This window comes from Palaemon carinicauda, chromosome 26 (assembly GCF_036898095.1).
Source record: "Palaemon carinicauda isolate YSFRI2023 chromosome 26, ASM3689809v2, whole genome shotgun sequence".
In the NCBI taxonomy this organism is placed as follows: Eukaryota; Metazoa; Arthropoda; class Malacostraca; order Decapoda; family Palaemonidae; genus Palaemon; species Palaemon carinicauda.
Window position 1 is genome coordinate 93,850,370 of NC_090750.1, and position 16,765 is coordinate 93,867,134.

Sequence of the window (16,765 nt, forward strand, 5' to 3'; positions counted from 1 at the left end):
AATCTAGAATCACACTAAAATTTTAGGAGTCTTATATAGTTGAAGAATTATTAATGTAGAGATCTGGATGTTAAGGAGCCACAGTATTCGACCTACTTGAATCATACTGAGTTCAACTTCATACCCCCTATTTTAGTGAACATTATTTTACCAATGCTACCGTTTTTTCCACTTCCTTGCTTGTTCTTTTCTCTACCCTAACAATTCTCCTCTCATCAAATACCCAGAGTATTTTTATCTCAAAATTCTCAACCTTTTTCGTTCTTTTGCATCATCACACTACAATTCCATAACTAACAGCTGGCTTGACGATCCTTTTATAATTTCCTACATCCGTTTTCGCAGAATAAAAGACTTTGATATCTTCTAAACATATTCTAAACACTTTCTTGCTTGAAGCATCCCGACTAGTACACTAGTAATATGTTCACCTAGCATTCGCATGGCGGTAGATCGATTACAGTCCGAGACCGCAATTTTAAGCTATTTACTGGGGAGGCCACTGATATGTCTAGGCACTAAAGTGGGGGGTTGGGCTTGCCCGGCTGACGTTCTGGTGAGCAACTATTCTGATGAAATTGGGATTGAAACCATACACCTTTAACCCCTAATCTGTGATTTTAGCCTTTTGGTCCCGTTGTAAACATTGTAGATGCTGGGCAATAAGTGCTTACATAAGTCCTTTTATAGTTGATATGTCAAATATGTTATAATGTTAATGTTTTTGAAATATTCTATTTTAGCTTTCATTACTTCTTATATCGTTTATTTATTTCCTTATTTCCTTTCCTCGCTGGACTATTTTTCCCTGTTGGAGCCCTTGGGCTTATAGCATATTGCTTTTCCAACTAGGGTTGTAGCTTAGCTAATAATAATAATAATAATAATGATAATAATAATGTGGTGTTATAGCCAGTGATTAAAGTCTTCTAGAAGCTTTATAAAAATTGTCTAGGCTCCATGTTTCTCTCCCCTCACTATCATCCGATTTCGCTCATCCAATGATACTCAAAATCATCCACTTCCATTCCCCCATCACCCAAAATAACATCCAATACTCCATCATCATTGTATCCATTTATCCTCATTATCAGCATCTCTCATGGATAATGAACTGGGGGCTCAAATTTCAGATATCACTAAACTTTGTGTATTTTCTATAATAAATACTATAAGATTTTTCCTTAAGAACAAACTTTGTTTATTTACCTATCCCGATCATGAAATCGATGTTGAAATTTTTTTATATAGATGTAATTTTATTTAAAGAAAAGCATTTCGAAAATTAAAGAGTATAAAGTATAAACATTTAAGTTTCTCTTATCCAATCTGCCTTATGATTCGTTATATTTACTACCAGTGAATCAGATGTAAGGAACGAGCAACATAAATTGTCCATTAAAACTTTTGAATTGATTGCGATATTTTAGTACAACTATTTGAACAATCAAGTTTAATGGGTTACGCACGCGTGCACACACATGTATATATATATATATATATATATATATATATATATATATATATATATATATATATATAAATTTTATATATATACATACATACACACACACACACACACACACACACACACATATATATATATATATATATATATATATATATATATATATATATATATATATATATATATATATATATATATATTACATACATACAAACACAAACAAATGTATATATATAAATATATATATATATATTATATATATATATATATATATATATATATATATATATATATATATATATATATATATATATATACACACACACACATACTAAATATGTATTAAAATATATCCATCCATATAAGTATACATATACAATAAAAACACTATATATTTATATACATGTGTGTGTTTATGCGTGTATAGATCTATATATATGTGTATATATACATGCATAAACAATTAATATACGATGTACTCGTACCATCAAAAATAAGACTCCAGTTAGGCTTCATGAAAAGACGACATCTACAATTAGATTGTTTCATTTAATATCTGGTAATGACAGCTGTTTCGAGCGCCATTTTCCTTTTTTACCCATTGCCCTGATGAAGCGCCACATGTTTAAAAGAAAGAAGTAAAACAGTTCAAACCAGCTGTCAGCACCAGATATTAAATGAAATAATATAATTGTAGTTTTCGTCTTTTCATGAAAGCTAATGAATTTTGTTCGGAGCTTAGAAGCAGGTGTCCATCCAATACTGGTTAAGTACGTGAAAGAATATGCATGATTTTACACACACACACACACACACACACACACACATATATATACATATATATATAAATATATATATATATATATATATATATATATATATATATATATATATATATATATATATATACATACATATACATATATATACAAATATATACACATATATAACATATATATACATTATAAATACATGTATATACTATATATATATATATATATATATATATATATATATATATATTTATACATATGCATATATATACATATACTATATATATACACATATATACATATACTATATATATATATATATATATATATATATATATATATATATATATATATATATATTTATACATATACATATATATACATATTTATACATATACATATACTATATATACATATACTTATACATATACTATATATACATATACTATATATATATATATATATATATATATATATATATATATATATATATATATATATATATATATATATATATATATATATATAAACAAAAACGTGGTCTGTTTGACACGATAAACTGTAAAATCCCAAACCTCCATTTCTTTTAAAGCAAATTACCCTCAATGCCTTTCGTTTTCTTGGAAAATCAATACCACAGAATTCAAGGACGCCACCCTGACTGAAGCAATCACAAATTAACTCTCTTCACCGAAGCTTTCGAGTGTTAGCCCACCTTTTGATGGACGTGCTAATGTCGAAAAGTAATTTTCATAGTTTTTTTTTTTTCGTGAAAAATGTATAAATGTTACTAAGTGTACAGCTTAATATAGATTTTGTTTTCCTTTTCAGTGCATTTCCTGATGCGATTCGTAACCATTATATACAGTATATATATATATATATATATATATATATATATATATATATATATATATATATATATATATATATATATATATATATATATATATATATATATATATACCTTCCCGATTGGATTGTTTTCTTTGCAGACTGGGAACTACATTTTAGAAAATACCTTTTCTATAAAACACTCTCATTTCATGAGATGAATAATGTTTTTTACTTAGATATATACTGTAAATATGGTATTTATCATATTTACTGTAGAGGCATACGCTGGTCCCATGGTCATATAAGAGAAGGACGTTTGTATAATTAGCAACTCTAATTCCTAAATAAAATCAGATATGTGGTGGTGGGCAAGATAAAATCTAAATAAATTAGTAATAATTATTTTACTTTTATGTCATCTAAACATAACTGTAACAAAGTAGTCATAAATATTCTATTCTTATCACATCTAAACATAACTGTAATAATTAAGTAGTCATAAATAGCCTATTCCTATCACATCTAAACATAAATGATGATTGAGTAGTCAGAAATAGCCCATTCCTATCACATCTAAACATAACTGATGATTGAGTACTCAGAAATAGCCCATTCCTATCACATCTAAACATAACTGATGATTGAGTAGTCAGAAATAGCCCATTCCTATCACATCTAAACATAACTGATGATTGAGTAGTCAGAAATAGCCCATTCCTATCACATCTAAACATAACTGATGATTGAGTAGTCAGAAATAGCCCATTCCTATCACACCTAAACATAAATGATGATTGAGTAGTCAGAAATAGCCCATTCCTATCACATCTAAACATAACTGATGATTGAGTAGTCAGAAATAGCCCATTCCTATCACACCTAAACATAACTGATGATTGAGTAGTCAGAAATAGACCATTCCTATCACACCTAAACATAACTGATGATTGAGTAGTCAGAAAAAGCCCATTCCTATCACATCTAAACATAACTGATGATCGAGTAGTCATAAACAGCCTATTCTTATCACATCTCAACATAAATGTAATAATCAAATAGTCATAAATAGCCTACCTATATTTAACTGTAATAAATAAGTAGTCATAAATAGGCTACGTTTATGACGTCTAAACATAACTGTAATAATAAAATAGTCATAAATACCCTACATATACATATAAACATAACTACTGTAATAATTAAGTAGTCACAAATAACTTACTTATATAACATCTAAACATAAGTGAAATGATTTATGAAAATACCGATTTATCAAAATGTTTGATATCATCTCATAACCCTATACATAAACACCAGATTTCCACATCACATCTACAATTTGTTACAATTCATCAAAATGAAATCCCTATCTTCACTAACCCCAATTTCATTGAAATCCAACATTGCAGACGCAATGCTCACGTCAAGCATTACGACTCAGCCATTGAAACCGGTATGTCGCTTAATGGGAATTTCAGTGTCGAGGAATACTTTGCCTGGATTTAATTTCTCTACACATGGCGCATTCCATGTGGCAATGTGTGTGTGTGTGTGTGTGTCTAGGAAACGGATCAATTCGATTACAATGCTCGAGCCATCGTGGGAAAGCGTTTAAGTTCCGATATTGAGGAGACGAAAATAATTAAATTATTTCATCTGTACTCGAGTTCCAGAGGAAGAAATGGGTTGAATTTTATACATAGATACATACACAAATACATAAATACATAAAATAACCTAACATATATACATACATATATATATATATATATATATATATATATATATATATATATATATATATATATATATATATATATAAATTAAAGGCCACTCATGAATAACAGAGGCAAGGGGCAATGCTATTTACCCTATCGAGAAGGACAATGCCCTTAGAGACTGACCATATATACATATGATCAGCGCCCCAAGCCCCCTCTCCACCTAAGCTTGGACCAAGGAGGGGCCAGGCAATGGCTGCTGATGACTCGGCAGATAGACCTATAGGCTCCTCCAAACCCCAATCCTTAGCTCACAAGGATGGTGAGGATGCAGCACTAAAGGAACTTACGAGTTTGAGCGGGATTCGAACCCCACTCTGGTGTTCACCAGTCAGGGACGTTACCACATCGGCCACCACAACCCTTGCTCACACTATACTATATTATTTCTCTTCCTTTTTTTTAAAGTTTTTTTATAGTTTATATATTTAAGATTTAATTCAACGTTGTTACTGTTCCATAAATACTTTATTTCAATTATTTATTACTTCTCTTGTAGTTTATTTATTTCCTTTCCTCACCAGACTATTTTTCCCTGTTGGAGCCCTTAGGCTTACGGCGTTCTGCTTTTCCAACTAGGGTTGTAGCTTAGCTTGTAATAATAATAATAATAATAATAATAATAATAATAATAATAATAATAATAAACATTGACGGACATGCGAGTAAGTAAGTTTGATATACAATCAAATTATACGTGTTGGTGCATTAAAAACAATTCTATCTAATTTATCCGGGATTCCCTTCATTACAGTTTAGTTTAATCTGCGCTCATCGTATAAGACCGCGAATTTCCTTAAAATATAGAATCGAAGACTGTACGATCACCATAACTGCAGATTTAAAAAAAAAAAAAAAAAAAAAAAAAAAGAAAGAAAAAAAAGTCACATAATGTAGGCATATTCTTTCAAAGCAAAGATCTATGCAAAATGGAATAGTCAAACGTTGCAGGTGTCTCTCTTAATTAATGAAATGGTCGTATTCATGACACCATAATATCAATACAAGATCACCACAAAGGCTTCAGACATAATTAAAACTTAGAGATAATACTCGCATAGGTAATCATTGGTAAATTTCAAGCAGCTGCTACTAGAAATATTTCGACTATACATAAAAAATAGAGGGGCGCTCAGTAAAGCACAGACCTCCCCCATGGAAGCTTATTTCTCTACCTTTTGCTTGACCTTGACCTTTGACCTAGGACTTTCAAAATTGAATTACTTTCACGTCTCAATATATCAATTAAATCCCTGAAAGTTTCATTACTTGAGTAAAATTGTAGCCAAACAAACAACGACGAAAACATAACCTCCTCCTAACTTCGTTGGCGAAGATAATAAATACTACAGGCAGTATACATTCAAAACTATGATATAGATCTATCCAAAAAGAGTATAGCTAAACATTGAAACTTAATTAACATTTTCAGAGAATACTCACATAGGTAATCATTGGCAAATTCCAAGCACCTGTTACCAGAATTATTCTAACTATACATGAAAAAAAACAGATACTGTACATTAAAAACTAAGATATAGCCCTAAGAAAAATTTCATACCAAAACATTGACACGTAATTATAGTTTGAGAGGATACTCACATAGGTAATCATTGGTAAATTGCAAGCAGCTGCTACCAGAAATATTTTAAATACATAAAAACAGCCAAATACTGTAGGCATAATACTGTACATTCAAAACTAAGATGTATACCTAAACATTGAAACGTAATCAACAGTTTGAGAGAATACTCACATAGGTAATCATTGGTAAATTCCAATCAGCTGTTAACAGAAATATTCTAACTACATAAAAACATCCAAATAAAGGTAGGCATAATACTGTACATTCAAAACTAAGATGAATACCTAAACATTGAAACGTAATTAACAGTTTGAGAGAATACTCACATAGGTAATCATTGGTAAATTCCAAGCAGCTGCTACCAGAGCCTCGTTGGCGCAATTGTCATCGGGCCCTATGAAGGCCAGATGACCGGCGTCCCGCATGGCAGTCATCCGGCGGATGGAGAGAGCGGCCAGAGCCTCCAGGTTGCTGTTTCCAACGTCGGCCACTTCGTACAAGAGTCGCTTTCCAGGGAGGAGAGTCGGGTCGTTGTTCACGGCTTCGACGGCAATTGGAAGAGCGCCTAAAGCTAGCTGCGTTGGAGGAGATTTAAAAAGGAGGAAAATATTAATTATATGTAAATTTCAGATATTGAATGTGGATGGAGTCACTTATATCTAATACTTTAATAACTAAACACTCTTTGATGATAGTCCTTATTCATTGAAGTGATTGATCCACAAGTTACTAATCCCTGAATGTTTCTAAGAGGTATTAATTTAATAGTTCTAACTCCCCAAGCATACAAATAGGACACCCACGTCCATAACCTTTTAAACAATCTGAATGAAACATAATTCATTTAAGAAAATTGATATAATCTCTAATATTAGTCATTCAAATCTGTCAAGCTAAACTAAGCAAACTAGAAACGAAAGGAGAAGAGTAAAAACAATTGTCCAGGTAAAATAAATAAAAAAATGAACAAATGGAGAAAGGAGTAAAACCAACTATCAAGGTAAACTAAAGAAAATAAAGATATAAAGGAGAAGAGTAAAAACAACTATCCAGGTAAACTAAAGAAAATAACCAAAGAAAGGAAAAGCAAGCAAAACAAAATAATGATCGAAAGAAGAGAAAAACAATTATTCAGGTAGACTAAAGAAAATAGCGAAAGAAAGGCAGAAGAGTAAAAACAACTGTCCAGGTAAACTAAAGAAAATAACGAAAAAAGGCAGAGTGAAAACAACTATTCAGGTAAATTAAAGAAAATAACGAAAAAAGGCAGAGGAGTAAAAACAACTGTCCAGGTAAACTAAAGAAAATAACGAAAAAAGGCAGAAGAGTAAAAACAACTATCCAGGTATATTAGTCAAAAAACGATACAAAGGAGAACAGTAAAAATAACTATCCCGGTAAACTGAAGAAAATAACGAAAGAGAAGAGAAGGTAAACTGGTCAAAATAACGAAAAAATGCAGAGGAGTAAAAACAACTATCCAGCTAAACTAAAGAAAATAACGAAAGAAAGCAGAGTAAAACCATCTACCCATATAAACTAGTCAAAATAACGATATAAAGGAGAAGAGTAAAAACAACTATCCAGATAAACTAGTCAAAATAACAATATAAAGGAGAAGAGTAAAAACTACCCAGGTAAACTAGTCAAAATAACAATATAAAGGAGAAGAGTAAAAACAACTATCCAGATAAACTAGTCAAAATAACGATATAAAGGAGAAGAGTAAAAACAGCTATCCAGGTAAACTAGTCAAAATAACAATATAAAGGAGAAGAGTAAAAACAACTATCCAGATAAACTAGTCAAAATGACGATATAAAGGAGAAGAGTAAAAACAACTATCCAGATAAACTAGTCAAAATGACGATATAAAGGAGAAGAGTAAAAACAACTATCCAGATAAACTAGTCAAAATAACGATATAAAGGAGAAGAGTAAAAACAACTATCCAGGTAAACTAGTCAAAATAACGATATAAAGGAGAAGAGTAAAAACAGCTATCCAGGTAAACTAGTCAAAATAACGATATAAAGGAGAAGAGTAAAAACAGCTATCCAGATAAACTAGTCAAAATAACGATATAAAGGAGAAGAGTAAAAACAACTATCCAGGTAAACTAGTCAAAATAACAATATAAAGGAGATGAGTAAAAACAACTATCCAAATAAACTAGTCAAAATAACAATATAAAGGAGATGAGTAAAAACAACTATCCAGATAAACTAGTCAAAATAACAATATAACGGAGAAGAGTAAAAACATCTATCCAGGTAAACTAGTCAAAATAACGATATAAAGGAGAAGAGTAAAAACAGCTATCCAGATAAACTAGTCAAAATAACGATATAAAGGAGAAGAGTAAAAACAGCTATCCAGGTAAACTAGTCAAAATAACGATATAAAGGAGAAGAGTAAAAACAGCTACCCAGGTAAACTAGTCAAAATAACGATATAACGGTGAAGAGTAAAAACAACTATTCAGATAAACTAGTCAAAATAACGATATAAAGGAGAAGAGTAAAAACAACTACCCAGATAAACTAGTCAAAATAACAATATAAAGGAGAAGAGTAAAAACAACTACCTAGATAAACTAGTCAAAATAACAATATAAAGGAGAAGAGTAAAAACAACTATCCAGATAAACTAGTCAAAATAACGATATAAAGGAGAAGAGTAAAAACAACTATCCAGGTAAACTAGTCAAAATAACGATATAAAGGTGAAGAGTAAAAACATGAAGAGTAAAAACAGCTATCCAGGTAAACTAGTCAAAATAACGATATAAAGGTGAAGAGTAAAAACATCTATCCAGGTAAACTAGTCAAAATAACGACATAAAGGAGAAGAGTAAATACAGCTATCCAGGTAAACTAGTCAAAATAACGACATAAAGGAGAAGAGTAAAAACAGCTATCCAGGTAAACTAGTCAAAATAACGACATAAAGGAGAAGAGTAAAAACAACTATCCAGGTAAACTAGTCAAAATAACGACATAAAGGAGAAGAGTAAAAACAACTATCCAGGTAAACTAGTCAAAATAACGACATAAAGGAGAAGAGTAAAATGACATAAAGGAGAAGAGTAAAAACAACTATCCAGGTAAACTAGTCAAAATAACGACATAAAGGTGAAGAGTAAAAACAGCTATCCAAGTAAACTAGTCAAAATAACGATATAAAGGGGAAGAGTAAAAAAAAAAACTATTCAGATAAACTAGTCAAAATAACGATATAAAGGAGAAGAGTAAAGACAACTATCCAGGTAAACTAGTCAAAATAACGATATAAAGGAGAAGAGTAAAGACACCTATCCAGGTAAAGTAGTCAAAATAACGATATAAAGGAGAAGAGTAAAAACACCTATCTAGGTAAACTAGTCAAAATAACGATATAAAGGAGAAGAGTAAAAACATCTATCCAGGTAAACTAGTCAAAATAACGATATAAAGGAGAAGAGTAAAGACAACTATCCAGGTAAACTAGTCAAAATAACGATATAAAGGAGAAGAGTAAAGACACCTATCCAGGTAAACTAGTCAAAATAACGATATAAAGGAGAAGAGTAAAAACATCTATCCAGGTAAACTAGTCAAAATAACGATATAAAGGAGAAGAGTAAAGACACCTATCCAGGTAAACTAGTCAAAATAACGATATAAAGGAGAAGAGTAAAGACAACTATCCAGGTAAACTAGTCAAAATAACGATATAAAGGAGAAGAGTAAAAACACCTATCCAGGTAAACTAGTCAAAATAACGATATAAAGGAGAAGAGTAAAAACATCTATCCAGGTAAACTAGTCAAAATAACGATATAAAGGTGAAGAGTAAACACAACTATCCAGATAAACTAGTCAAAATAACGATATAAAGGTGAAGAGTAAACACAACTATCCAGATAAACTAGTCAAAATAACAATATAAAGGTGAAGAGTAAAAACAACTCTCCAGGTAAACTAGTCAAAATAACAATATAAAGGAGAAGAGTAAAAACAGCTATCCAGGTAAACTAGTCAAAATAACAAAAAAGGAGAAGAGTAAAAACATCTATCCAGGTAAACTAGTCCAAATAACGAAAAAAAAAAGCACAAGAGCAAAAACAACTGCACCATCTCATGGTACGATTGAACGTTATGAGACAGGTAGCTTTTGACTTATGAAGAGCATTGAAGAGGGCTCAGGCTTTGCAATATCAATGCCTTTGAAGTCGCTGTGATATATCTGGATGATCGGGTGAAATAAGAACGCCTCCAATTCGTGGTAATCATGGAACTTATTTCATCAAATGTATCACCAGAGATACGCGAAGAGCTTGAATCTTTTGAGTGGGGGTAATATCTGCTTCAGCGTGTTGTTTAAAGGTTTAAAGGGCGCTCATGAATGGCTGAGGCAAGGGACAGTTACACTACCCGATCAAGCAGGACAATGACCTAGAGACTGATCATATATACATATGATCAGCGCCCAAGCTAGGAACCAAGGAGGGCCAGGCAACGGCTGTTGATGACTCAGTAGATAGACCTTAAGGCTTCCCCAAAACCCACAATCCTTAGTTCACAAGGATGATGAGGTTGCAGCGACCAAAGAATATAACGAGTTTGAGCGGGACTCAAACACCACAGTCTGGCGTTCACCAGTCAGGGACGTTACCACGTCGGCCACGACAACCCTCATTATGAAAGAATGTGATACATAAAGTGTTTAATGGTATTACTATTCAAGACCTGAATTAAGTTTCATTGAACATTCTGGTGCTTTTTCATTATCATAAATTTAAAATCATTATGAATACGAAGGTTCTTGCAAGGAATGTATCACGAAAAAGAAGAAGAAGAAGAAGAAAACAAACAGATAAGGGGAATTATTCAAGTGTTGTGAATCTATAAAAATTTCTAGAACAGATGGACCTTCTAGAGGGATGATAAGGCTATCTTTATGAGAGGCAGGTTACTTCTGTACTCTACCAAATTGTGAAATAGGATTTCTCATGTTAAAATTCCCAGTAGTAATATTAATATTAATAAAACTTCGACCCTTGAATATAGAACGGATATAATGGATTTATTTTTACTATTCTGTAAGGCAGAATTGTTCTCAACTATAGCCTGTATACATATTTCGTAACAGTGTGGCATGCTCTACGGCACATGTATTTCATACACGTTCATATACTGTAATACTATTGCTTTTTTATCTCTCGCTCTCTTCCGCACTCATAGTAGAAAACCCTGCTTAAGCTGGCCATCGCATATTGTGTTGTTTGAATTTTTGTGACATTGATGCTCCCAGCTGTTTGTATATAAACTCGTTTTATGTTGAAAAAACTTCACTTGCATTCATCACGTCTCTATGTTAGCACCTAACAGCCACCTCACACGACTATCTGGTTTTAATTTTTGTGACATTGTTGCTCTCAATTGCTTGTATATGAGCTCATTATCTCTTGAATAAACTTCTCGCCTCTCTGCTAGTACCTAACAACCACCTCGCACAATGTTCAACTTGACAACTTTTATTCATATGAAGGAATTCAGTTTTTTAATTCTCCAAACGAATTATGAAGCTCCCTCAAAGTCAACTATATCAAGATCGTTTTAAACTAGTTTCCCAAATGGCTCGATTTTCCTTTTTTGTTTACATTCACGAGGAAACAAGAGAGAAGCTCTTCGCATTAAGCTCGAGTCGTCTGCTTTTGGATAACGACAAGGAAACTACTTAGGGAGGCTCAGGTTAGCATATACATGTCCCGTTGAAGTTGAGAACTACATGCAAGTGCAGTACGTGTCATGAAAATAAACGCTCGCAAACAGAGATCCCTTTCCTTCTGAGACAGAGCTGGATGGAATTATAATGATGGTACAAATTTTCAAAACAAAGTGGCGAATTACTATGTCACACGGTAGGAGAAATTCTCAAAATGTTTTAGTATAACTACTCAAGAGAGCGAGAAGAAAAGTTATAATGAGAGAGAGAGAGAGAGAGAGAGAGAGAGAGAGAGAGAGAGAGAGAAGCGAATTGTTAAATGATACGGTAAGAGAAATTCTCAAAATATTTTAGTAAAACTACTGAAGTGAAAAAATCTAATGAGAGAGAGAGAGAGAGAGAGAGAGAGAGAGAGAGAGAGAGAGAGAGAGGCGAATTGTTAAATGACACGGTAAGAGAAATTTTCAAAATATGTTAGCAAAACTACTGAAATGAAAATATCTAATGAGAGAGAGAGAGAGAGAGAGAGAGAGAGAGAGAGATCAATTTATTGAGCCAATTGTCGTCAGATAAGTATGCACATAGTAATAATAATATTGTTTACATCTATATATATAGTAATTAGGTTATACCGAGAGAGAGAGAGAGAGAGAGAGAGAGAGAGAGAGAGAGAGAGAGAGAGAGAGAGAAACTCACCTTATTGTTGGGAAACGAAGACAAGAAACCGATGGTGATATTCTCACTGGCTTCATTATAATCGAGTGTGATGTACTTGTTGATGTAATCTCTCTGCTCCTTGGCAGAATTATTCTGCTGTTCTCGACTGCATTTGTCCATGCTGTAATCCCTCTTGATTGTCTTGGACGCATCGAACACACCGCCGGAGGAAGACAGGAACGAGGACGACGAGGTCGAAATGGGCGGAGGGAGATTATAGTCGTGAGCATTAGAGCGGGCTAGGATGCGCTTGTTGGGCGCGGGCGGTGTCGAAATGGAATATCCAGCTTGAGGGCGTTTTTGGGCGGAGGTTTCGAGGTACACGACGGATTCGGCGTAAGGGTCATGGTTCCTTTTTGACTTCGGGTCTAGTGGCCACATCTTTTCCTCCTGCGGCTTCAGGAGGAAGCCCGCGTAGGGCGTTCGATTCTGGGTCGTGCTGGGTGTGACTTGGCAGAGCCAGGAGGCCAAAATTACACCTAATATCAGTGAATAATTCTTTTGCATCTTGAGAATGATCAAGCAATTGTTCCTTTTTTCAGATATCAGTTTGATGGAAACTATATCAAGGTGATAGCGAGTAGAGCGACCTTACAGTTGTCTGTCCAAGAAAAAACTTTTGTTCAGAATTAATTTTTTCAATCATTTTTCTAGAATTTCTTGCTTTTTCTGATTAACAGTGAAATGGATACACCTCTTAGGACAACATCAAATTTCTTACTACATCCATTGCTGATGCTACGAAACACAGAACATTCATGTTAGTGGATTATATTCCAAAAGCGGTATAACGTAATTAATACATTTAAACACACATTCTTTTAAAATGACAATGCTTTCATGTTCATTGACCTTAATGTAATTTTATTTGATCGATGATAATTTTTCCTCGAGTCTTGATAAGTGCATATGCTAATGGAATTATCAACAACGACCAATTTCTGGCTCGAGGATTTTTCTGGATAACAGGGCCTTTATTCGTAAGATGAATTTCTACTATAAAAAATTTTTTTTTCTTAATTACCAAGAAGTCAGTGGTTAATGATCACAATGTTGGCTGCATTTTTTACGTAGCTGCCGAAATTTATTTATGCAAATAAATGCTTAAAATAAATAATTTCAAAAGAGCAATTTGACCAAGACACATGGGAAGCTGCACTTTCAATACGGCCCTTTCTTTCTATGGGAAGTAGAATAGCCCTTGATCTGTCAACTCTTCATCAACAGAAGTAATATCTATTTTAACTCCAAAAAAACCTATTTTCTACAAAGTTCCCTTCCTTTCTATAGGACGTTCATATATAAGGAAACGTTAAATGTCTGGCCCTTGATCTGTCTACTCTTTATCAACAGAAGTAATATCTATTTTAACTCCAAAAAACCTGTTTTCTACAAAGTTCCCTTCCTTTCTATGGGACGTTCGTCGATAAGGAAACGTTTATCTGGCTCTTGATCTGTCTACTCTTCATCAACAGAAGTAATATCTATTAAATACTCCCCAAAAAAAAAACTTCGTTTCTACAAAGTTCCCTTCATTTCTATGGGATGGTCAACACCAAGGAAACTTTAAATATCTGGCCCTTGATCTGTCCACTCTTCATCAACCGAAAGTAATATCTACTATATACTCCATAAAAAGTCGTTTCTACATAGATCTAACTTCTCGGGCCCGCGGGGTGAAGCAGATAACAAGGCATTGGTTAACTGCATCAAAGGGGAAGGTCACCTACGAAATGAATGTGATCGACATTAACCCAAACCTAATTAAAAGGATCTAAGCGGGCCCTGTTTTAGGTCAGATTCTCTCTATCACTTCATTGTGTTCCGTTTCAGAACAGCTTTTGAATCGAATTGACTACGAAGGACGAGGTCATTGTGCAAATACATGTTTTTTTTTATGTCTTCTTCAAAGTTTTTAATTAGATCATAATTTTCTATTAAAAGCTGTTTTTAAATTCCATGTCGTTTTTCGTCTTCGTTTCTCAAGTTATGTAACGTATTCCAGAAAATCGTACTAATGATGCTTTATACTGGAATCATTAGTTAATTCGAGTTATTTTAACAAACTGGTCGTTCTTCATAACTTGCCACCTGGATATTCTTTCAAGGAATTTGTCTTCGTTTCTTAATTTATGTAATGTTTTTTTTTTTTCTTCAGAAAATCGTACTAATTATGATGCTTTTTACTGGAATGATATTGTTTAAATAGTTATTTAAACAAACTGGTCGTTCTTCCGGAAATTCTTCCAAGAAATTCGTCTTTTTTCGTCTTCGTTTCTCAAGTTATGTATAGTATTCAAGTAAATCGTACCAATTACGATGCTTTAAACTGGAAACATATTAGTTAATTCTAGTTATTTAAACAAACTGGTCGTTCCTCAAACTAGCCACCTGAGAATTCTTCGAAGGAATGCGCACTTTGCAGTTATAACCTCAACTGAAATACTAGGGCTACAAACTGTATATGAATCGCGGTAATAATGGAATTTTTATAAGAGGAACAAGTTACCATCAAGGACGACTTGAGTAAGGGCGATCATGAGAACTAGAAGGATCAAGGCCACTAGGAGGACCAATGGCTCTAGCATTTCCATTGCAGCTTACATTGTGATCAGTCTTAGGAAAATCCACTATATAGATAACAGTCTCTTTGATACAATCCTTACAACTCTTTTCTACATAACAGGATCACAAACTTTTACCTCTCAACCAAAGTAACCCCGTAACTTAATTCTCTTGGCTGAAATAGAGAAGGAACTTGACAAATTAGGGTCAATGTAATATTGAGAAAACAGTCACTTTAGAAGCACCCTTACAACTCTTTTCTACGTAACAGGATCACACACGCTTACCTTTCGACCAAAGTAACCTTGTAATTGAATTCTATTGGCTAAAATACAGTACCCTGTAGCTTAATTCTCTTGGTTGCAATACAGTGGAAACTTGGCCAATTAAGGTCAATGTTCTATACAGAAAAAAGTCACTTTAGTACGATCCTTACAACTTTTTTCTACATAACAAAATCACAATCTCTTATCTCTCGACCAAAGTAACAGAATTCTCTTGGTTGAAATACTGTAGAAACTTGACCAATTAGGGTTAATATGAAGGCCAGAGTAGTCACAGGGTACAACCGCCCTCTCAGCAGGGGGTCAACGAGGGTCAAATTAGACTGGGTCCTCGATCGATATACAGGAGCTTTTTTGGAGAATCTTCCTGTATTCTTTTTATTTGTATCGACGAATGGAAGAGCTCGAGTATCTGAAAGAAAAGGAAAGGAAAATGAAAAGGCTTGTTTGTTTTTTCGTAATTTTCAAAGCTAAATAATAATATATGAATTTATGGATGCCAGAATTTTATATTTATTCTTTAATAATTTTATTTTTAATTCGGTAATTTCTTGGAATTCATACTAAAATGGACTGGGGGAATAACAAGTATTATGGAAAGTTTACCATACAATTTATCAATCACAAAACCAATAATTGTATGTAGAAAATAAAAAAAATTGAAGGATTATGAAAAGTTTATCATACATTTTTTTAATCATACGACCAATAATTGTATACAGAAAATGAAAAAAAAATATAGTATAATTCTCATAACACAAGACTGGTTGAAGTATTGATAATTGATAAGATTTGCAATGGTTGCAATTTATACAATAACAGTATTGCCTCCAATAACATCAAAGTGAAAGTCAAAATAAATATTCAACAAACATTATAGGATCATAAAGGATAGGAAGTGAATCTATGCAAATAAATGCAGAAAATTAAAATGTAATAAGAGGATTTCCGTGAAACTTTTATATGCAAAATTCTCATGTCATGAACCACCAAGCTCTTAATTTGCAATAGGTTTGTTCTCTCTCTCTCTCTCTCTCTCTCTCTCT

The 16,765-nt window shown here is 32.8% G+C and overlaps 1 protein-coding gene across 1 annotated transcript; it reads right to left on the minus strand.

Annotated features, from left to right (window-relative positions):
* Positions 1–980: 980 nt before the first annotated feature.
* LOC137620064 (uncharacterized) lies at positions 981–16,126 on the minus strand. Its single transcript, XM_068350340.1, has 3 exons — positions 12,850–16,126; positions 6,771–7,019; positions 981–1,097 (listed from the first exon to the last, which is right to left on the minus strand). The coding sequence occupies exons 1-3, from the start codon at positions 13,375–13,377 to the stop codon at positions 981–983; spliced, it is 894 nt and encodes a 297-aa protein (XP_068206441.1). The 5' UTR covers positions 13,378–16,126.
* Between the last annotated feature and the right edge of the window lie 639 nt (positions 16,127–16,765).